This window comes from Peromyscus californicus, unplaced genomic scaffold, assembly GCF_007827085.1.
Source record: "Peromyscus californicus insignis strain IS unplaced genomic scaffold, ASM782708v3 Scaffold_3__1_contigs__length_106647218, whole genome shotgun sequence".
NCBI lineage: Eukaryota > Metazoa > Chordata > Mammalia > Rodentia > Cricetidae > Peromyscus > Peromyscus californicus.
In genome coordinates, this window is record NW_026294551.1 from 61,146,521 (window position 1) to 61,170,965 (window position 24,445).

At 41.8% G+C, this 24,445-nt stretch overlaps 1 protein-coding gene across 1 annotated transcript in view; it reads left to right on the plus strand.

Annotated features, from left to right (window-relative positions):
- The first annotated feature begins 1,112 nt into the window (after positions 1–1,112).
- The window catches only part of Akap10 (A-kinase anchoring protein 10), a 69,071-nt gene continuing 45,738 nt past the window's right edge, over positions 1,113–24,445 (plus strand). The window contains exons 1-4 of the mRNA XM_052757173.1: positions 1,113–1,382; positions 8,963–9,010; positions 16,341–16,523; positions 17,253–17,810. Of these exons, the coding sequence (XP_052613133.1) occupies positions 1,295–1,382; positions 8,963–9,010; positions 16,341–16,523; positions 17,253–17,810 (877 nt within the window). The 5' untranslated portion in view covers positions 1,113–1,294. The remainder of the gene's footprint in view (positions 1,383–8,962; positions 9,011–16,340; positions 16,524–17,252; positions 17,811–24,445) is intronic.

Sequence of the window (24,445 nt, forward strand, 5' to 3'; positions counted from 1 at the left end):
AAGGGTGAGAGGTGGGTCTGAATGGGGTTGAAGGTACATTCAGAGTGCAACGTTAACTTCCAAGTGAGCCTCCAATCTTCGCACAGCTAACTCTCCCCACCGTTACCTCACTAAGGACAGTCACACCCTCTGCTCTTCTTTCCTGCTCCTGCTCAGCCTTCCTAGAAATGTTCTTTTTACCTGGAAGAGTTTTGACCTTGAAACCTGGGCGTCACTTCTAGCTAGCAGTGACCTTGCGAGGATGGAATGCACCCGGTTTCCTCCATACCAAGAACAAGCTTAATGACTGTTACTAACCTGGAGGGCTCAGTACAGTATCTATGCACGGTATGTTTTTAAGAATTTAGCACTGGTGGTATTTCATGTCTTAGCAAACGGGCCAGAAAACAAAACCGGCCATTGTATTAATGAGCTCTAATAATACGGTTAAGACTCCAGGCTTTAGTTCCTGTTTTACACACCGAAGAATCAGGCAAGTTGCATCTTCTGAATTTGTTTCTCCTTTTGCCTCAAGTAGACTTCACTGATCCAACATAAAAATAAGCGAATATGTGCGTCATGAGTTCCTGGTTCCTTTCTGGCAGGAGCTATAGTGACCATCCACCCAGGGCACTAAAAGTGGGGAGGCTTTAAGGATTGAAGGAAGCCAAAAGATTCATAGGAAGTTAGCATTCGAATAAGAACGGAAAAAATGGTTCACTGTCTAGGTTTTTAGGTTTCTGGCCCTTTCCGTTTTGAGCATCTGTAGGGATCCCAGTCTGAAAATAAGCCTACTACTCTTTCTCCTTCCTTCCCGAGGTCACTTTGAGGGACGGAGCCTCAGGAACCCCGTAAGAAAAGATTGCTGCTCTCGATTCCTCGTCCTGCTGGCTCTCCGGGGTGTTTGGGAGACCTGGCAGGGTAAAGCTGCCAGTCAGTCCCTGCCATTTAGCAAAATTCAGCGAAAAGGCGGCGCTGCGGCTCTGCAAAAAAGGCTCAGCGAAGAGAGACCGTCAGCCGGAGCCACCCGCGGGAAGGGTTCCGGGACGCAAGGACGCCGGGTCACGTGGGCGCGGCGGGCGCGCGCCCCAGCCCCGCGGGAGGAGGTGCGCCGGGAGGGGGCGGGGCCGGGGCCTCCCGTGAAGCCCCGCGCGCGGAAGGACCGGAACTCCGGGCGGGTGGCTTGTTGATAACATGGCGGCAGCAGCTGCCGGGGCATCCCGAGGAGGCTGCAGCGCCCACACCCGGAAGAAGGGGCTGTTTTCTGGCTAGTGCGGCGGCTCCTGCGGACCCGGAAGTCCCAGCCAGCTGCTGAATGAGGGGAGCCGGGCCCTCCCCGCGACAGTCCCCCCGCGCCCTCCGCCCCGACCCGGGCCCCGCCATGTCCTTCTTCCGGCGGAAAGGTAGCCGTGGGGTCGCCGGCGGGGGGCGAGCCGGGCGGCGGGGGGGCGGCTGGCCTGCAGGGGCTTCGTCAGGGCGGCTGCGAGGCTCTCGGTGAGCCGCTCGGCCTCGGCGCCGACACCCGCGGTTGCGGTGCACTGCCCGGGACTCCGCAGGGTAGAAGGTGGCCTCATGCGAGGTCGGAGGGGCATTGTCGCTCTGGGCCGAAAGTGCTTGCTCAAACCCCATAGAAGTTAACACTTGTTTGCTAAAGAACGGCCTTTCTGGTGTGTTTGGTTTCCAGAGGTTTGTATGTGTGTGTTGTCTATGTGCAAGAGCGTCCTGTGTGGATCAAGATCAAGGAAATCCCTTTACTTAGAGGAAGTCTGACTTTTCCGAATATTGAGGGACTTATACCTAAAACCACGTGAAACTGTTGTTTCTTCAACCAGCGTTATTTTCTAGTTTCCTCTTTTGGGGACGGGGTTGGAGAGCGAAAGGGGGCCCACTGTTATTCCCAAAATAAAATTTCTTACTACTGAAGTTCCGTATTCAGAAGACTACTGTTTTTGATGATTTAGCAAGTTTACTAATTATTGGAATCGTTGCTGTTTTTATAAATGAGCTACTTAGATTTCTGATGTTCAGTTGTAAAAGCTTGCTTAGTTTTAAAGTAAGAGGCAGGGTGATTTTGATCCTGGAGAAGGTTGTTGCATTTCATTAAAAATACATAACAAATTGGAACAAGCAAAATCTCTTTAGATGGTGATGGTTGTATGTGTCCATTCTTGTTGCTTCAGAGAAGATATACCAGACAGATTTAAAAAAAAATTACACTTACTCAGACTTGTATTCACACGACAGCTTTTTCATAAACTCTGTAACCTGGAGCATCCAGTTAACCCACTTTTCTCCCAGCTGAGAATCAGGTGATTCCTAAAGGCCTCATAGGACCGAAGCTGACTGTTAATGCTAGATGGTGAATGAATGAATGAAACTGTTGAAATGGTTGGAAGCTTTTTATCAGTAAAGTGTCTTAATACCCCTGGAGTTATTAACTGTGTGACAGTGTTGGGTGCTTACTTGTTAAGGGGGAAAATACATTCTAAGTATGGGACTAACTTCATGTCGCACGACAACAGACTGTTGTCTGTTCATTCAACACACACTGCCAAGTGTCCAGTCTGCCAGACACTGCTAGGATGTCATTGAACAGTCATGGGGACATAGTCTCTGTACCTGTGGAGCTCATTGATGCTCTCGGCAGAGAATAAATAAGCAAAAGAATAAAAATTTTTTTAAAAAGTGTGTGTATATCTTTACAAACTGAATGATGTGTAATGAAAGAGTAATTTATGAAAAGAGACCTATTTTGGTTGGGTGTTAGAGGAAGAGCTCAGTATGTCACCTTGAAACATAAAGCTAGTGGAGCAGTATGAGGATGTAACTGTAGAGAGGTCAGGAAAGACACTGTAGGTACCAGGAATAGAGAGAGAGAGCTGGTGCCCTTCAGGAAAGGCAAGACAGCTACTGTGACTGAGGCATACAGAGGTAGGTGGGCAAACACATTATTGAGTTTTATTCCAAATACAGAAAGAATAGATAAAACTTTTGGAGAGGGATAACCTGACAATAAAGAGTGATCTGATTATTTGCGTGGGAAGCTTGAGTCAGGTGGCTCAGCGGGTAAAGACTCTTACTGAGAAGAAGCCTGACCATCTGAGTTTGTGCCCCAGGACCCACAATGGTGGAGGGAAAGGGTGACTCCCGTAAGTTGTTCTCTGACCTCCATACATGTGCTGTGGCATGTCCACACCCACAAAGTAAATAAGCGTACTTAAAAAAAAATCCTTCCAGATGAGTTTTGGAGACTGGATATGGCAATTGAAGCTAGAAACAGGCTTTTTTTTTGAGTGTTGGGTTGAGGCAGTCTAGCTTTGTAGCCTGGCCTTAGGATTTACTGGTGTGATCAGGGTGCCTGCCCTCAGACTTGTAGCCATTATTCTGCCTCTAGTATTGGGATTGCTGGCATGTATCACCACATCTGTCTTCTGAAAACCATCTTATAAAGAGCCTCCCCCTCACTTCATTTTTCTTCCTTGATGAAGTTTACTATGTCACATTTCACTTAAAATGGTAAATCTGAAAGCAGGAAAGGGGGTTGGCGGTAGCTCAGCCCTTCAGAGCATGTGTCGTTCTTGTACAGAGGAACCCACATGGCAGCTTATAACCATCTGTAACTCCAGGTCCAGGGAATCCTGTACCCACCCTCCTCTGGCCTCCTTGGGCACTAGGCATGCACATGGTATATATACACAGAACAGGTAAAACGGCAACAACAAACCAGGGGGAAAATGATAACAATTACCGTAGTGTTTTCTCATTTTAGATTGCCTCTCTGTCTATATTGCATTAAGTTTTACTTTTGGATCTAAGTCTTTTGAGAGATACTGTTTGTAATTCTGTCATGGTTTTCATCTCTTTTATTTTAGCGGGGGGGGGGGGGGGGGGGATCAAATTAGTATCTTGATATGTGGCATTACTGGCCTTAAACAGCAGTCCTTTCTCAGTCTTCTGAGGACAGGATTACAGGGATGTAATAGAGCATGGCTTGTCTGTCTCTTCTGGTATACACGCCCTGGAATGAATGGAGTTACAAGATTTTCATTTGTCTTTGAGAATATCTTAAAGATGTCTCTCCTAGTCTTTAATCTCAGCAGTTGGGAGATGGAGGATCTCCGTGAGTTCAAGGCCAGTCTGGTCTACAGAGTTCCAGGCCAGCCAGGGCTACACAGAGAAACCCTGTCTCAAAAAAAAAAAAAAAAAAAAAAAAAAAAAAAAAAAAAGAAAGTCTTGTCATGATGGCCCTTTTATTTCTACTTTGACATAGAAATGTTCCAAAGGAATTAGCATTGACTTTTTTATTTGTATGGGTGTTTTGCCTGTGTGTGTGTGTGTGTGTATGTGCACCGTGTGTGTGCCTATGCCTGAACAGGCCAGAAGAGAGCATCTGATCCTCTAGAACTAGTTACAGATGGTTGTGAGCCACCATATGGGTGATGGGAATTTATTGTAACTACTTGATTCCTTCATAAATACATCTCTGTTTACCTGTTTTCCTAGTAATAAACTTGTTTTTTAATTTTTACTTACAAATATTGACATTGATAATTATTCAAGTAGGTATTTTCCTATGCAAATATGCAAGGATATCGCCCGGCTGAGATAACAAATGCAAAGTGGTGAGAACAATTGCCCTACTGTAGCCATGCTTTTCCTATTCTCATCCTTGCTATTTTTAACTGTGGCCGGCTTTCTCCTTTTGAAATGTTATTGATAGGCACAGTTGCACACTGGGAAGCCAAGATCTAGCTCTCAAAACATAAACTATCACACCTGGCCACTTGGCACTGTGCTGAATATTCCAACCAGATGAATAGCTCATGGCTCTGAAAACCAGAAGACACAAGCAGAAAGGAGAATCCTTTTTTCAGTACAGTGACCTCAGCCTTCAAAGGCAATAAAGATCCTGCCGTCATTTGCTGGACCTACAGAAGAGCAGCAAATGTGTGAACTAATTTCAGCCCACTCCAAGACACTCAGAAGCTGCATTTGAGATGGAGCCTTTTCCTTCTAGAAATTTGTTTTTTAAATTCTTTAAATTACAAGTGTGTGTGAGTGTATGTGTGTGTACATGGGAATACAGGTGCCCTGAGTTCAGAAGAGTGTCAGATCCCCTGGAGCTAGAGTTACAGTCAGTTGCAAGCCACTCAACACTTGTGGTAGTATCCAAACTCAGGTTCGCTACAAGAGTAGTATGTGCTCTTTTTTTTTTTTTTTGCCCCCCAAGAAAGGATTTCTCTTTGTAGTCCAGGCTGTCCTGAAACTCACTCTAGACCAGGCTAGCCTGGAACTCAGAGATCCACCTACGTCTGCCTGAGCGCTGGGATGAAAGGCATGCGCCACCACATGCAGCAGTAGTATGTGCCCTTAACTACAGAACTTTAAATACCATTCTCTACCCCAAGAGCAGATGTTTGTTTGTTTCTTTTCCCTCTGAATCATTTCAAATTTTGTTATATTCACCAGTTGTGCTCCTTTCCATTTGGACATTTTTTTAAATATATATTTTATTATTTTGTGTGGGCAAGGTGTCACTGGGCACATAAGACTGAGTACAACTTTGTGGAGTCAGTTCTTTTCTCCCAACTTAATGTGGGTCCTGAAGATCAAATTCAGGTCAATCAAGCTTATGTGGCAAACACTTCATAGGCTAAGCCATCTCTCCAGTTCCTGGAATTTATTTCTGTATTTCAGAGACAAGATATACCATTGATCAAATCTCCCACACCACCAGTTTTTTGGTTTTTTATATATATGCATGTTTGTGTGTATACCGTGTGTGTGTGTGTGTGTGTGTGTGTGTGTGTGTGTGTGTGTGTGTGTGTCTGATGCCTTAGAAGGTGTGAAGAGGAGGTTGGATCCTATAGCTAGGGAGAGCTGTGAGCCACATCGTGGGTGCTGGAAACCAATCCTGGGTCCTCTGGAAGAGCAGCCCAGGCTCTTGACCACTAAGCCATCTCAGCAGCACAGTGCACCACCAGTTACTGTAACACAGACATGTTGGTATGTTTAATAGTGCAAACAGAGACCTTTGAGGTCACAGTGCACCACCAGTTACTGTAACACAGACATGTTGGTATGTTTGATAGTGCAAACAGAGACCTTTGAGGTCAGCAGAACTTAACAAGTTACAGTTGGGGACTTGTGGGATGGCTCCTCAGGACAAAGTGCTTGCTGGGAAGTCTGACAACTTGAGTTCAGTCCCTGGAACTCATGGTGAAAGTAGAAAGGACTCACAAACATTGTACTCTGATCTCCATATACGTGTGTGCTGACATAGACACACACAGTGCAATGGATAAAATAAAAGATTTGAGATTAAAAAAATGTGTATGGGTGTTTGACCTACATGTATGTTTGTGCATCATGTGTATGCTGTGCTCTTGGAGCCTGGAAGAGAGCGTTGATCACCTACAACTGGAGTTCCAGTCAGTTGTGAGCCACCATGTGAGTACTGGAAATCAAGTCTGGGTCCTCTGGAAGAGCAGCCATTGCTCTTAATCATGGAGCCATCTCTCCAGCCCCAAATAAAAATTTTTTAAAAATGTAAAATGCAGGGCTGGAGAGATGGCTCAGAGGTTAAGAGCACTGACTATTCTTCCAGAGGTCCTGAGTTCAATTCCCAGCAACCACATGGTGGCTCACAACCATCTGTAATAAGATCTGGTGCCCTCTTCTGGCTTGCAGGAATACATGCAAACAGAACACTGTAAACATAATAAATAAATAAATAAATCTTTAAAAAAAATGTAAAATGCTTATACTCTGGTGCTTTTCAGAATAAGTTTGTGAACCTTTAATATAGATATAGATGTATAGATACAGCTGTAGAATAAAAGGTAGGAGATACGGAATTTTTCCCACTAGATAACTATTCACTCCATAAGCAAGGTGATAGCAAAGTGCTTGTGCTTTCCCAATCTTTATAAAATCAGCTCCCTCTTGACATTTAAGCTGAAATTCAAATAACATCTCAGAGGACTTCCTTAGGTACCCAGTCTAGACAGAGGCACCTGCCTCAGCCAGTGTTAACTGTCAAGAGTGGTGACACATGCTGAATGTAGGTTGTGTTCTGGGATAGCCCATAACAGACCTGCTGAATACAGAGCAGGAAAGAAAGACGTTCAAGGATCGACTGAAGTTTTACCCTGAGAAAGTCAATACTAAAAACCTGATGATAGGTCTACATGAGCCAAGTTTGGAGTTGAGTTTCAGGTAATTTAAGTAAACCTGTCAGAGATAAAAAGTGGACCATAGTCAGCTACACCAGTCTGGATTTAGATGAGGAGCAAAGCCGAAGATGTAAACTTGGAAGTTAGGAATATACAGGTGATGTTACAAGATGGCATTGGCCCCGTTTCCTGGCTGTCGTGAAGTAAATGGTCTCCACCTACCCCTATGTTTTACCTTTTCACAAGCTCACACAGCAGCGAGCAGTGGACTGGGGCTCTGAGAGTCACTCCTCAAATGACACGACAGGAGCAAGGGCGGTTCAAAGTCTGTGGCGCGCGAGCCTTTAATCCCAGCACTCAGGAGGCAGAGGCAGGGGGATCTATGAATTTGAAGCCAGCTTGGTCTACAGAGTGAGTTCCAGGACAGCCAGGGCTGTTACACAGAGAAACCCTGTCTCCAAAAAAAAGTACTTAAAAAAAAGTCAGTGCTAATTCTTAATGGGGCATTTTTGTGTGAAAATATAAGGACCGTCATAACAGAACTTAAGATATTATTTAAAAAGAAAATGAGAATCTTGTAATTTCATCCGCTCTAGAGCACAGGTTTTTCCATCTCCTTATATCAGAAGAGACGAATAGGCCACAGTGTGATGGTGGGTGGTGCGGTCATGCAGATCTAGCACTTAGAAGGCTGAGGCAGGAGGACTGCTGTAAAGTACCAGTCAGTCACTCTGTCACATATCCGGGTGTTTTCTGTTACCAATGGCAGTGACTACTACCGGCAGCCAGCCACCTTACCTTTTCTGTGTTGATGCCTACATGCTTGGAAGTAGATTTGCTGAAGGCAAGGGCCCTTTTCTGATGCAGGAGAGTTGGGCACATGCCAGAGACTCGGGCTGTTGGTAGGTTGACTCGAGGGGGATACCCTGAGAACCAGCTATTCTTTGCTACTGGCTTTTCAACGTTAATATTTCAGAATATAGAGACCTGGCACATTCTGAGATTTCTTACTTTGATAAGCCACTCAAGATGAATCCAAGGAAATTTAATGTTTAAAACTAACACAAGAAAAGTAAAACAGATTAAAAATAACCTCATGTCAGGTCTTATAATAGAATCCACACTTGCCTAGAGCATTTACAGCTTTCTTACTTGCTGTTGTGAGCTTCTCTGCTATAGAATTTTCACTGTTTTGTGTAATAAAGGAAAGATTATGTAATCATTTTAGAGACAACTTGTGAGACCTTAGACTTAGGAATTGAGGTTGTAAGTTTGAGATGTTTGTACTCAAAGCTAGGGAGGGCATACAAAAGAAGTAAGATGCTATATATAACCAAGAAGTCTTTTTCTTTACTGCACTTGTAGGCAGCATAGTGGATGATGTCGTGGTATTAACATCCTAAATTCATTTCAGACGCCTTTTACAAGTGTTCCACTTTTCATCAGCAACCCTCTAAATGAGTTTTATTAATGACCTGATTTTACTACTTGAGGAAATTAACATTCAGTGAAATAAAATAACTTGCCCAAGATTACATAGCTGATAAGTAGCAAGAGGCAGAACTTGACTGTAGCTGTTTTGAAGGTTGGCTCTTGAGAAGCCCTCCCTGAGGTTTGATCAAGACCTCTTCGAGGGTTAGTTTCTCAGAGAATTCTTTCCTGAGATCTGTCCCACCCCCAGGGCACATAGTTCATTGTTTTGGAACTTAGAATACCTGTCTGTTAGATTCAAGAGTCTGATGGTGACAATTTATAGAATGGATCTCTTTGACTGCTATAGTTGGTCATGATGCCTTTTTGTGTTCTAGTGAAAGGTAAAGAGCAAGAGAAGAGCTCAGACGTCAAGTCCATCAAAGGTGAGTGAGTTCTCTGTATTCACAGCAATGGGCTTTGGGGTTAGGAGCGCTCTGATTTTTATCTCCTCTCTTCTTGTGACAGTAATCATTCTTCAGTGTTATGATTATTTATAATTATGACTTATTCTCTCTTAACATGTCTACTCTAACAGGCTTTTACTGGCATTTGCTGGCTGCTCTAAAGTGAAGCAGCTCCTTATTAGTCAGACATTTGATTGTTCCCTAACAGTAATTCATCGGCTTTGTTCAGTAAAACAAACACTGAGCTGTGACAGCTAGAGAGCCTCCCATTTACAAGGCTGGTTTTCTCTCTGCTCAGAAATGTGGACGAGTACAGTTTTCACTGTATTAGAATCAATGGCCTTCAGTTAAGCTTATTCACAGTACTTTGTGAATGTTAATGCACTGTTCTTATTTATGGGCTTAAGTATGCTTTTCTTTCTTTTTTTTAAGTTATCTCTTCTGGGTGTTTTTATTCGATGTCTAGCATATTGAGATTGGGATGAGAAAATTTACAATAGAAAATTATTTCCATAGCCAGTACATACAAATTTCATTGTATAACATAGCTAAAATATGCAGAATACTGCTTAGATTTTTCTTGTGTTTTTTGATATGTGGCCAGCATTGAGTGTTTACCGTCTGCTCAATTTGCCAGAGAGTATAATTGTAACATTTACACGGTTTGCAAGATTAGAGGAAAAAATGCCCCTACAACCTTATTGTAAACTTATCACTGATAATTTAAAGTAAGCTGGATTCGGTACTAAGCTGTTTTCTTTAAGCCAGCTGTGACTGGCATTTGGTAAAGGTGAAAGGTCCTAGGCGGACGTTTGTGAAGCAGTGGTTTCTGACTGTGTTGTGGGAAGGGACTAGCACTCGAGGCCGTCAGAGCAGTGAGGAGGTGGGCAGCATTTTGTTTTCCAGTGGGTTTCTAGTTCTCTAAATTAAAATTGAGCTTTAGAAACTTCATGATAGGTGGGTGAGGTGAAACGTGCCTTTAATTACAGCACTCAGGAGACAGGCAGGCAGGTCTTGGTGAGTTTGAGGCCAGTCTGGCCTACTTAGCCAGTTCCGGCACAGCAGGACCCTATCTCAGAAAAAGAAAAACCAAGTAAATAAATAATGTCCCCTCCCCCCAAAAAAGAAAAACCTCACAAATAATATATAAAATAGATTTCATGCTCATAATCTGCTAGTGAGAGCACATAATCTCTGCTCAGCTGTTATAGACTTGACCTTAGGATAACAACAGAAGCATTAAAAGAAACTGCCCTTCCAGAAGTTTGTACTCTGAGGGACTCAGCGGGTGAAAATGCGGTGGCAGGAGAGAACTGATTCCTGGAAGTTACCCTCATGTTTCCACAAACACTCCCTGCCGCACAAGCACGCACACTTGTTTGCATGCATGCATGTGCACACATATGCATACACAGAGACATATGTAGGGATAAAAGTTGCAGTGTGAGTAGCAGGACCTACTTAGATAGTAATGGCCTCCATTTATAGAGCACTTTTAATTCCTTTCTGTTTTGGTTTTTCAAGATAGGGTTTCTCTGTGTAACAGTGCTGGCTGTCCTGGATCTTGCTCTGTAGACCAGGCTGGCTTCAGACTTACAGAGATCCACCTGCCTCTGTCTGCCTCCCGAGTGCTGGGATTAAAAGGTGTGTGCCACCACGCCCAGCTAGCATTTTTATTCTTGACATTAAAAAGTTGGCTGTAACAGAGACCATGAAAGACTGGGATATTGCTTTTATTTATTGAGATTGGTAGAGGAGAGGAAATTTTGCCAAATAATTTTACAGGTGATTTGAACTAGTGGTGGTAATAAAGAGATCAGGACAAAATTGAAAGTGCAACAGGTAAAATGAATTGAAGTTTGTTACTGATTAAATCTGAGATGCAAGGGACACGGATGTAAGGTTTATCACTTGCTACCTTTCTGGCTTGCCTCACAGAACCAAGCCTGGGAATTACATGTTCAGTTGTAGTATATTGCGTGGGAAGCACTTTTGAGTCATTCATTTTTATATGTTTCACACACAGTAATTCTAGGGTCTGAGGTTTTAACCAAAGATATGAGACTCTAGGTGACCTAGGTTGGAATGCTGCCTGTTGAAATGGCCCTTCCCAAGTTCATAGACCTAGGACAAAGTATTTAACTTTTCTGTGTGTTTGCCTTTACCTATAACACGGAGGAAATACCAGTCTTGAAGAATTGTCCAGAGAGATCAAAATGAGTAAAAAGCCATAGACACAGAAGCAGAGTGCCTGTCTGTCACAGGTGCCCGATGGCAGTGATTACTGCCTAGTGTTAACATAGTGAGCTGATGTGAAGGATTGCAAGGAGCCCAGAAAATCTGAGGTCAGTAAACTTTAGGGAAGATTTCATGGGAATGATTCGGTCTATATACTCACTGAAGAATAAGAGGATTTAGATGAAAGAGAAGATTGTTTATTTTGTCCCTGCCAGCCTTTAAATTTTTTTTTTAATATATATATGGGGTAGAGGAGCCTTCAGCTAAGGAAAGGGAAATTTTTACAAAATGATTGAAATGAGGTTATACAGAGCCAAAAAGACCAGAAAATAGGCCCTAGTCACTGATTTGCAGCCAAAGATTCAGCTGCCTCTCTGTCCAACCCTCTTGATTCCTGATGCTCCAGTGCTTCCCGTCTGTCCAGTCTGTCCATCCACGCCCCTTTTTCCTGTAGCTCCCTTCTGTAGGCCATTTCCACCAAGAAGGAGGAATTGTATCCAGTTCTTGCTCTCTAGAACTTCAAAGTTGATGACCTACTTCCTACTGGCATTCAGTATCCATGTAAGAATCCAGTTGACAGGAAGACCCTTCAACTGCTATCCTAGGGATCACTGATGATTATGATAAAAAGAAACTAGTAAGGCATTTAAGAAGAAATTTGCCTTTGTTACCATTGTACCATAATTGAGCATCTCGAATATGGAGGTGTAATTCATCTACAGAACATATACCAGTGCCTAATAGAGACTGGATTGGCTAAGGGTGATTCCCTGAAGGTTCATGGGTTTTAAGTGCTTGTGGCTCCCAGGAGCTTAAGTGAGGATTTCCTTCCAATGAGTAGAATTTCCCTTCTGTCCCTTGTCACAGTTTTAAAAAACCTCACATCTGTGTAATGTATCCATTTGAGGTTCACTCATACTAGTGCCTCTTCTTCATGCAATAGACGAAAAAGAGTGATCCCCCCCCCCCCCCGGGGGAAAAAAAAACAAAAAAACGAAAAGCCAGAAAAGAAAGTTGAGCCAGATAAAATGTGGTCCTTTGAGCAGCATACTGATGTCATGTGGTTTTCATGACAGGTATTCCGGAAGAATTCTAAGAATGAGACTCAGAAATTCTTTTGTACTGTAGGAAAAAGAGTTAGTCTTGAAAATAAATAAGAAAGTAAACTACTCCAAGAAAAGAAAACAGATAGTGAAAAAAATCAGATAGTGAGAAAGAATGAGACTGTGCTTTTGAGCTTTGCCGACTGGTGGATCTGAACAGACAGACAGAAATTAGAAAGGAGAATTGGTTTAGAAGAGGTGATGAGTCTTATATTTGGACAAATATGTCTGGATGTGCAAAGCCAGAGTGGGAATCCCCAGCAATAAATAGGAGTGTAAGAACAGAGCCCATATCAAAGGATAGATATGAAATCGGGCCAGGGGTTCCTCAGCTGCTCCCCAGAGGCTTCCCCAGGAGCTGTTGCCAAGGAAACAATAGAGGTACATTACCTACTCTACTTTTATTGGTTTTGTAGACATAATTAGGTCTGATTTTTACTAAGTTTATTTAAGGGGCAAGAGCTTATAGTTTAAGGTTTGCAAACTTTTGCTTTAGTAATAACAGAAGGTTTGAAAATAAATGTACTTTCTAGAAGAAAGCAATATAGAATATCTTTAGGAAGAAGAGTCAAGGAAGGAGGCCATTTCTGACAGTGGACACTTAGGAGATGAATTTTAGAATGAGAAGGATGAACAGACTCAAGAGGAAATTAGGGAGTGTGGTGCCATGGAGTCCAAAGAAAGAGACTGTTGGGAAGGAACAGGGGCAGGTGGGAAGCATGAGTTCTGACAGAATAGTGAGGAGGGGGAGAAAGGCCTTGTGTTTTCCCTGCATGGATATGTGTACACCATGCACGAAGAAGGGATAGAACTAGAGTTACAGATGGTTGAGAGCCACCATGTGGGCCCTGGAAACATAACCCTGGCCCTCTTTAAAAGCAAAGACTACTAACTGATTGACCACTTTCCTCTCCAGCCCCTAAGAGAAAGTACTACACAAATTTATTCATAGCATTTTTGTTATCATGGCTTTCTAATTAAGATATGATTAGAAAGAAGACAGTCACATAGAATTTTCTGTGTAGCTATTGTCTGAATAAAAAAACTAGCCGGGCATGGTGGTAGGGCTCAGGGGGTAAACGTGCTTGCCAACGGCAAGCCTGGAGACCCTGGGTTTGATCTCCTGGAACCCACATAAAGGTGAAGGGGAGAACCAATTCTACAAAGTTGTCCTCTGCATTCCACGTGTGCACTGTGGCAGGTGTGCCCATACACAGAACACATACACACATGCTTGTAAATAAGTACATTCTTCTAAACCGAAAGCTGGCTGTGGTAGTGCACACCTGTAATCCCTACACTCTGGAGGCTGAAGCAGGATTATGAGTTTGAGGATGGCCTGGCCACTATAGTCTGACCTTGTCTCAAAAATGACAAGTTAAGGCCGGGCGGTGGTGGCGCACGCCTTTAATCCCAGCACTCGGGAGGCAGAGCCAGGCGGATCTCTGTGAGTTCGAGGCCAGCCTGGGCTACAGAGTGAGTTCCAGGAAAGGCGCAAAGCTACACAGAGAAACCCTGTCTCGAAAAACCAAAAAAAAAAAAAAAAAAAAAGACAAGTTAAAAGCAAAACTGTTGTTTATAGACTTGCTAAAATGGTTTTACTTCCTTCAATTTAACATGAAAAAAAATTAAGACGGCCTTCATTTAAAGTTGAACAAATAGTTTGAAGGCAGTTTTTCTCCATTCCATAATTTCTGAACTTTTGAATGGCTGACAGACTTACATATTTGGTAAACAGCTGTGTATGTTCCATTTGTACCTGCTTTAGCCTGTAAACATCTCAGAGAGCCATCAGTTGGGTTGTAGTACTCTGTATCCATCATAAGAAATAGTTCTGAGTGTTACGAGATTGTGAGCACTTATAGGGGTACTAGGAGATGCAGCTTGAGAGATTCTTGAGGCCCGTGCCATTTCTCTCTTTCCTGTTGTAGCAACGTAATACACTGAAAACTTTTTTGGTGTTTTTTTTGTTTGTTTGTTTGTTTGGGTTTTTTTGTTTTGTTTTTTTGTTTTTTTGTTGTTTTGTTTTTTCGTTTTTTTCGAGACAGGGTTTCTCTGTGTAGCTTTGCGCCTTTCCTGGAACTCGCTTTAGAGACCAGGCTGGCCTCGAACTTACAGAGATTCGCCTGCCTCTGCCTCCCGAGTGCTGGGATTAAAGGCGTGCGCCACCACCGCCCGGCTGCTTTTTGGTTTTTCAAGACAGAGTTTCTCTGTAGCCCTGGCTGTCCTGGAACTCACTCTGTAGACCAGGCTGGCCGTGGACTCAGAAATCTGCCTGCCTCTGCCTCCCGAGTGCCAGGATTAAAGGTGTGTGCCACCATGCCTGGCTTTCCAAAACTTATTCAGAATGTTCTCTAAGATTCATTACTACTTGTGTGAACTAGATAGGACAAACAGAGTTTTAACTCGGCTTCAGCAGCAAGTTTAAGTGCCGCTCTGACAGTGTTACAGTATTGAGTCAGTTTTTCCTGCCACTGTGTTGGTAACTAACTTCCTACTCTGGGAACTGAGCTCTTGTTCTTTAGCAGCTGAGCGCTCTCTCCAGCCTATAATTTAGGATGCTGAAGTCAGACTACTAAAGAAAATGTTTTCTGAACAAAACAATTTGTGGTATTGAGGATCAAACCTAGGGCCTGCTTGACACATGCTAAATAAACAACTCTACTACCCAATTGCATCTCCATTGACTTTGTAAATTTGAAGTGATTATTATTATTATTATTATTATTATTATTATTATTATTATTAGTTTTTTGAGTCAGGGTCTCATTATGTAACCTTGGCTTGCCTGAAACTCACTATGTTGACCAGGCTGGCCTTGAACTCGAGAGATTTCCCCCATCTCTGTCCCCTTGTGCTGGTATCAAAGGCATGGGACCCTTTGCCCTGCCTAAGAGTGCTTAAGTAGCTTGAACTTTAGTAATCAGTGTCTTTATTAGATGAATAAACTTTGTTGCTCAATTTAAAAAGTAAAGTATTGTGATGAACATTTTTCTAGATTTTTTTTTTTCTCTCTCAAGAATTTATTCTAGGGGTTGGGGATTTAGCTTAGTGGTAGAGCACTTGCCTAGCAAGCACAAGGCCCTGGGTTCAATCCTCAGCTCCAGAAAATTAAAAAAAAAAAAAAAAAAAGAAGAAGAATTTATTCTAAATTCAGGTCTGTTTGTGAAGCAAGCAAATATTAAGAAGTTGAAAAGGTCCCCATTTCAAAATGCTTTCTAGATTTTTATACTTTTCTCTTTTGGAAGACAGGTTTTGCCATGTTGCCTAGACTAACCTGGAACCTGACTTGACTTCCTGGCTCCCTGCTGGAATTGTGGTTATATACCACCAAACTCAGCTTGCCTTCTGTCCTTTTAATTTTTCAGAGAAAGATCTCTCTGAGTTAGAGTTTTGGTGCAGTATTTTGAGAGTTATAAATTAGAATAGATTGTTTTCTTTCCACTTTGCTTGCTGCTTGATAGAACTATCTTCTATTTATTTATTTATTAGAGATAGGCTATGAAGGCCTGGCTGTCCTGGAGCTCTCTCTGTAGACCAGGCTGGCCTTGAACTGATAGAGATCCACCTGCCTCAGCCTCCCATTTGCTAGGATTAAAGGCATGTGCCAACATGCCTGGCTTATTTTATTTAAATTTTATTTATTTAATGAGTATGGATGTTCGGTCTGCATGTGTACCATGCATGTCTGTGCATCATGTGTGTCTGGTTCCCCACAGAGGCCAGAAGAGGGCACCAGATTCCCTGAAACTGGAGTTGCAGGTGATGCTGGGCTTGTACCTGGATGTTCTGGAGAGTAGCCAGTGCTCTTAGCTACTGAACTGTCTCTTCAGCCCCTTAGCTATCTTTGAGTGTTGCTTAAGTATTAGAAAGTTTAGTTTTTTAAATTTTCTTAAAGCCTGCTCATGGGTTTCAGATCATCAAATTGTGTTTAACTTTAAACTTTTTTTTTTTTTTCAAATTTATAGCTTCAGTAACAGTACATTCCCCACAAAAAAGCACTAAAAATCATGCCTTGCTGGAAGCTGCAGGACCAAGTCATGTTGCAATCAATGCCATTTCTGCCAACATGGATTCCTTTTCAAGTAGCAGAACAGCAACACTTAAGAAGCAGCCAAGCCACATGGAGGCTGCTCATTTTGGGGACCTAGGTAAGTGACCACTTCTTACTAACGCCTAATCAAGGACAAACTTAATAAAACATATGAGATTCCAATCAAAGGATATTGAACTCCATGATTGGAAGAGACTTTGAAAAAAATGCATCAAAAAAATAACCACAAGAGTAATGAGGTAGTGCTGTATTGTGTTCATGTAAATATAAGAAATGTCCAATAGAAAAATAAAGAGGTGTATTTGAGCACTTAATAAGAATGCGCAAAAAAAGATTACTTATTTCAAATAAAGAAATAAAAATAAAAGGCCGGGCGGTGGTGGCGCACGCCTTTAATCCCAGCACTCGGGCGGCAGAGGCAGGTGGATCTCTGTGAGTTCGAGGCCAGCCTGGTCTCCAAAGCGAGTACCAGGAAAGGCACAAAGCTACACAGAGAAACCCTGTCTTGAAAAAACCAAAAAGTAAAAAATAAATAAATAAATAAAATAAAAAAAGATTACTTATTTCAGTAGTACTCAGGGAGATACAAATCAAAATAATAAATCGAAATATTAAAATATATTCAGAATTTGCTAATTTGAATGTTAAGTGGAGTTGAAGGAAACGGCCACTCCTAGTTAGCAGTGGTGTAAATGAGTAAAAAAGAGTATTTTGGAAAGCAGTCAGTTTGGAAGTATTGTCTGATTCCACTGTTAGAAAAACTGGTAGTCTGTCTTTAAATAGGAAATTGTTACCAAATGGTTATTCATTTGCTTCTGTCTTTTAGGCAGATCCTGTCTGGACTATCAAACTCAAGAGACCAAATCCAGTCTTTCAAAGACCCTTGAACAAGTCTTGCGTGATGCTATTGTCCTCCCATATTTCCTTCAGTTTATGGAACTTCGGAGAATGGAGCACTTGGTGAAATTTTGGTTGGAGGCTGAAAGTTTTTACTCTACAACTTGGTCCCGAATAAGAGCACACAGTCTGAACACAGTGAAACAGAGTTCACTGGCTGAGCCTGTCTCTCCATCTAAAAAGCAGGAAACGACAGCATCTTTTGTAACTGAATCTCTTGACAGGAGGTTGGGGGATTCTAGTTCAGCCCCACTGCTTCTGACTCAACCAGAAGGAGTTGACCTGAGTAGTAGAACTCAGACCACTCAGACTCACTTGCTGCTCTCCCAGGAATGCCACAGTGCCCACTCTCTCCATCTTGAAATGGCCAGAACAGGAACTCATCAAATCTCCACAGACTCCCGAGACTCCTCTTCCAGACTTCCAGTAGCCAGTAGAAGTAGTACCTCTTCTCCACTGAGAGAACTATCAGAAAAACTAATGAAAAGTAAGTAAATATGTGATGTCTGTGCCTTGTCACAGCGCAGGACTTAAAACAAGGAATGAAAGTGTCAGAATAGTGTCTTTGTACCTCTAGCTCACAAATGGAGGAGGATTTGGAGGGTTGAGTGGAGTCGGTGTGCAAAGGATCAGGAAGTATATCTGAGTGACTGCCTTGCTGTGTGCTAACAGCAGACCGTGCAGCAGGACAATGTGCTGCTCTTTTTCCCACATTTGGAAGGGAAGCCGTTGTCCGAGGAGATGACCTCCTCTTGGTCTCGGTCCTCATATATTACTACTGTGACCTGCACCTGGTAGGTTAATTCTTTTCATGTTTTAGATTGCTGGTAGGTATCATTTATTGAGTTCTGTATTAAGTATCTATTTGGATTTCATCTAATTGTCATAACAGCTGTGTTAAGTAGGTATTAATATCCTGTTTACCCTTGAGAATACTGTGGTTTAGAAAATTCCTTCCCTGGTTGTCTAGTAAGTGAGGAGCTAGAGTTAAACCCAGGCATTTTGAAAATAGCACTTTTTTTATTTCCTGTTCTGTTAGTTCAGAAATTGCACCACCTTCTCATTTTTGTAATTCCTGCTCTTTGGAATTCTTATTATCCAGTCTTATTATCTTTTTATCTTCTCTATTTCTCAAAGGTTGGATGATTTCTTCAAATGCTTGTAGCTTACAGAGTGTCTATAAAGACAGGTCTGGTCTGCTAATGAATATAGTGTTTTATTTAATCTTGGAAAGTTCTGAGTTTTTGTAAAATTTTATTTTACTCTGTGTGTATATGTGTGTGATTGTGGGCATGCAAGGTCTGTCATGCATGTAGAGGTCAGAAGAGAGTTCAGGCTTGCTTCTTTCCACAGTCGGCTGCAGGGATTGGCTCTCAGGCTTGTGGGACAAATGGTTTTGCCCGCTGAACCATTTCTTGAAATGCTTTCTTTCTGACTTTTTGTTGTTGTTGTAGTTTCTTGTTTCCTTTGTTTTTATTTCAATTCTGTTTTTATCTTCTCAGATCTATTCAACACAATTGACTGGTATTCCCATCTACAGTTCTGGTGGATCTGAGGCAGCGTTGTTTGTTTTGTCAGAGTCACAGAGGTGGTGTGGAATGTGGTTTTTCAAGGGGTGGGTGTGTGAACATAGATTTTGTCAAGTTTTACCACAGTTTTCTAGCTGACTGACCTCAACCAGCCACCTGTTTTGTGAACCTGTGTATGTGGACAGTGTTGAGGCTTTGTAAAACTAGAGTTTCTCTCTCTTGCTGTGGTAAAACACTGGCCAGAGGCAGCTTAGAGGAGGAATGGGTTTATATCATCTTACACTTCAGACCACACTCCATCATTGAGGGAAGTCAGGGCAGGAGCTCAAAGAGGAACCTGAAGGTAGGAACCATGGAGGAATGCTGTTTGCTTCACAGGCTTACACCTTCTTATACAGTACAGGATCACCTATCTCGGGATGGGATAGGCCCTCCTGCTTCAATTAAGACAATCTACATAATCCCTCACAGACAACCTGATACAGATAGTTACTCAGTTGAGACTTTTTGGGTGATTCTGGGCTGTTTCAAGTTGATAGTTAATATTAGCAAGCATGGGTAGTCTGTTTCAATAATGTTGGTTCAGAAGTATTTAGATTTGCTTTCCCCATGCACCTGGAATGTGTTTCACTATCTTAGCATTACTTAAAACTAGTGTTATTTGTGGATTTCAGGCCTAAAATTCATATGTGAACAATCTTGTAGACAAGTATTGTCAAAGGAAGATCTCCCTCACCCCCACCTTTTTCTTGAGCATCAGAACACCAGAGCCTCTCTCTGAGAAGTCATTTTTTTCCTGTTCAGTTGTGTCACCGAAAATATGCCCCGCCTTTGTGTTTTCTGCTCTTAGTGGTGACTTCAGTCCTGGGCAGCTTCCTTTAAATGTTAAGTGCCAAATCTGGGAGTTGCTGGAGGTTTTTGTTTTGTTTTTTTTTTTCTTCAAGTAAATGTACTTTTATTACCTGAGTTTACATTCATTCTCCTAAAATCCAAAAAGTTTTGACTAAAGTTATGTGAATAAAACATGACCTGAAGCCGGGCGGTGGTGGCGCACGCCTTTAATCCTAGCACTCGGGAGGCAGAGGCAGGTGGATCTTTGTGAGTTCGAGGCCAGCCTGGTCTACAGAGCAAGATCCAGGAAAGGCGCAAAGCTACACAGAGAAACCCTGTCTCAAAAAACCAAAAAAAAAAACAAAAAAAAAACATGACCTGAGACACTATGAACTTACTGTAGAAATGTAAGTATGTTTAGTTATGTAGTAACATCTAGATGATGCTATGATACTAGCATATTGTATGTTAAACATAATATGTTGTCCTTGTAATAACCATCAGAATTCTGAATTTCAAAGTACTGCTAGCTCTAGAAGATTAAGATAAGGGAACACCTGATTCTGCCCCTCTTCTCAGCACTGTGGCCAGTTATGAGTCTCTGCATTAACCGCTCTGAAGTGAAAAAGAAGCTTTTCTGACTAAGGTTGAGAGTAGCACAAATTTATAGATATAAAGTATTTGGAAGGCAGGCTGATGTGTCTGTTTAGTTTAGTTGGTTTTGTTGTTGTTTTTGAAATTTCACGTTCATGAGTGTTTTGCTTGCATGTATGTCTGTATACCATGTGTGTGCCTGGTACCCATGGAGGCCAGAAGAGGGCATCAGAGCCCTTCAGCTGGAGTTACAGACAATTGTGAGCCATGATGTGGGTGCTGGGAACCAAACTGAACCAAAGTTTTCTTCAAGAACAAAAAGTGTTCTTAGCTGCTGAGCCATTTCCCCAGCCCCCTCATGTTCCTTTAACAGAACAGCAGTAGTAGGCTCCCCTTCATCTCTGGGCCTTTACGGTATTGGACATGAGTCCCTCCTGTGGAGTGTGCCTTGGGTCTTGTCAGCAGTTGGTTGCCTCCATAATAGTCATACCACTATTGACCAGTGGGCACATCTTTCCTGGTAGGTCAGTACTATAGCATGCAGGACCCTCCTTTGATGACTTTTCTCCTCAGCAGCCTGCATGACACTTTCTGACACTGCAAAATCTAGTCATCAGAGAAGTTTCTGGACTAGTTCCATCTTGATTTCTATATATCCCACAACCAAAATGAGTGCTATGTTTAGCGACAGGATAGAGTCCTACTGTGTAGCTGTGGTGGGCAGTCAAGAGCAGTGGCAATAGCCTGCATTGTTTGGGAGGCTCTGGGGTCTCCCTGACCAATAACTTAGAGGGAGCTATCTCAAGCCTGATACTGAGATCTTAATCTATGGCTTCTGTGTTTGTCCACCCATTCTGTTATGTTCAAACTCCTTTATATTTTTAAAATAAGCTTTTAGAAGTAGTAGGTTTCCATAAGGTCTTTGATTCCCTCTCCCTACATCCTCTGGTGTACAATGTCTTTGGAGTAACTTCTTTAGGATATCTATTTACCTTCTCCCTTAGTGTCTGTCAGAGATTAAATGCAGAACTTCAGATTGAGCTATATCCCGTAGTCTGGAATTCATTTAAGAAGATTATAAATTTGGCTTCACGATCTTAGTTTATGTTGTCAAGGGGAGAAAACAAAGTAATTTTTTTTTTTAGCTGACTTTGATAAAGATACTTAATTTTCCTAGTATGTATGTGTCTTTATAACTACCTCCCTGGCTTCCTGGTTGGCTTTGCTGATAGCCCTGTCTATTGTGGTTCTTGTGGTTGGGCCACACTTCCATTGACTAGTTCCCTTCATTGTGTTAAGCTTGGTTTATCATCCAAAATCCTCAGCTAGGGGTTGCTGACCTTCCTGACCTCAGGGCTTTTATATATATATATATGTATGTATATATATATGTATGTATGTATATATATAAAATCTCTCCACCACAACTGTGAGTTACAGACAGTTGTGAACCACCATGTGGGTGCTGGAATTGAATTGAACCAGGTCCTCTGGAAGAGCAGTTAGTACTCCTAACCACTGAGCCATCTCTCCAGCTGCATGACCTCAGGTTTTTTGAGTTTTGATTTTGTTCATAAGAATATTGTTAATAGGGGCTGGAGAGATTGCTCAGTGGTTAAGAGCACTGGCTGCTCTTCCAGAGGTCTTGAGTTCAGTTCCCAGCAACCACATGGTGGCTCATAACCATCTCTAGTGGGATCTGATGCCCTCTTCTGGCATAAAGGTGTACATGCAGATAGAGCACTCATGCATTAAATAAATAAATAAATCTTTTTAAAAAATTGTTAATAACTTAAAATAATAGAAAAATTTGGTTACTTCATGTGGAAATTCATTCTTTCAGTAAGTAATTATGATAAATTTATTCTTGAGTTCTTAACTATACATCTCATTTCTAAGATACAGTAATAAATGCAATAGTCACAGGCTAACCACTCAGGGAAATTTTTATCCAATTTATGAAATATCTGAGGAATTTTCTAATATTTAAGCGTTCATCTTTTATACTTCAATTAATTTTAAATTACTTCATATACCCTGAATTTCAAGACTTTGTTCTTAAAATTTAGTGATCATTCCTTTAAAAAAATTTTTTTAAGATGTATTTATTTTACTTTACATGTATGTCTGTTTTGCCTCATTCATACATGTGTGTGCACATGTATGCCTATTGGATCCCCTGGATGGGAGGCTATGGATGGTTGTGAACCACTATGTGGTACTTATTATTGAATCCAGGTCCTCAACAAAAGGGACAAGGGCTTTTAACCTCTCAGTTATTTCTCCAGTCCCTGAAATATATCATTTTTCCGAGAAACACACACACACACACACACACACACACACACACACACACTAATAAAAAACCCTTGTATTTTAGTTATAAGAATAAAGTTCTAGATATATTTATTTGTGTGGTCTCATGGAGTCACTATTTGAGTTTTGTTATGGTTGATTAAAGACAGGCCTAAGGAATCAGATATTTTAATTAATTAATTTGTGTGTGTGTGTGTGTGTATGGGTGTTTTGTCTGCAAGTATGCCTATGTACCGCTATGTGCAGTGTCCTCAGGCCAGAAGACATTGTACTTCCTCGAACTAGAGTTACAGCCATGTGAACCTCCATGTAGGTTCTGGGAATCAAACCTGGGTCCTTGGGAAAAGTAACCAGTGCTCTTAACTGAGGAGTCATCTCTCTAGCCCCTTAAATATTTTAAAAGCTAATTATTGAAATACTAAATTGAGTAACTTAGTACTTAAACATCCCCCTGATGCCTGAAGGAAAGTTTCCCTTCTCCAGTTTCTGGTGCAGCATAGATGCTAAAAGGTATAGAATATTTTAAGGAAATTTTCTCTTCCTTTTCCTTTTTGAAGTCATATTGCATTTGTGTGTGTGTGTGTGTGTGTGTGTGTGTGTGTGTAAATGAAGGCATCCTTGTGGAAGTTAGAGGACAACTGCTACTATATGGGTCCCTGCGAGCCATCTTTCAGGCCCGCTTTATTATTCATTTAGTGGGTTAGTTTTCTTGTTTTTTTCTTGTCCTCTTTTGATATAGGCTCTTTCTATGTGTAGTCCTAGCCTGGCCCCTTTTTTCTTTTTATTATAGAGTATTAAAATTAGTACAACCTAAGTTGTTGTGTAGTATATTGTTTTGTTGATTTTGACTGATTGGTATTTTATTAATAGTATGGATATTGCCCGACTGGCCCCAAATTCCCTTGGTATGCTTTTAGAATAATCATCCTGATTCACACTCTGAAGTAGCTGGGACTACAAGTGGTATAACTGTATATAGCTCTGGCATAGTCATTGATTTCCTCCCCAACCCCCAAGACAGAGTCTCACTGTGTAGCTTTAGCTGTTCTAGAACTTATTATGTAGACCAAGCTGGCCTAGAACTCAGAGATCTGCCTGCCTCTGCCTCCTGAGTGCTGGGATTAAAGGTGTGTGCTACTGTGTCTGGCTTCATTGATTTAAAAAAAAAAAATGTTTTTATTACTTCTTTGAGAATTTTGTGTTTTGATTGTACTTAACACCCCAAACTCTGCTCAAATCCATACTGCCTTCTGTACCCACCCAATTTTGAATCACTTTTTAAAAAATTATCTTTTTATTTAAATCTATCAAGACTTGTACTATCCAAATAGTCTTATGTATGTGGTCTTCAACTGGAGCGTGATGACTTAGCAGTGACTAGCTATACTCTTAGAGAAAACTGACTCCCCCTATCCCAGCAAGTATCAGTTACCAATGGTTCCTCAGCTAGGGGTGGAGTGGGACTTTGTGCTCCCTCCTCCTCCCCCTTTTGGAGACAGGGTCTCACTGTATATCTTTGGCTGTCTTGGAACTCATTACGTAGACCAGGCTGACCTCAAACTCACAGAGATCCACCTGCCCCTGCCTCTTGAGTGCTAGGATTAAAGGCCTGCACCACCATACCTGACTTACCAGCTCTTCTCTTTGTGCTAGAATTTGAGCTGGCCTGGGCTTGCACAGGTCTTGTATATGCTATCGTAATTGCTATGAGTTCAGGTGTGCAGCTGCCCTGCTGTGTTCGGAAGACACTGTTTCCTTGTAGTAGTCATCTGCTCTTAAACTATTCCTTCCCCCGCTTCCACATGATCCCTAAGTTTTGGGATAAGGGAGTATGATATATATGTTCCATTAA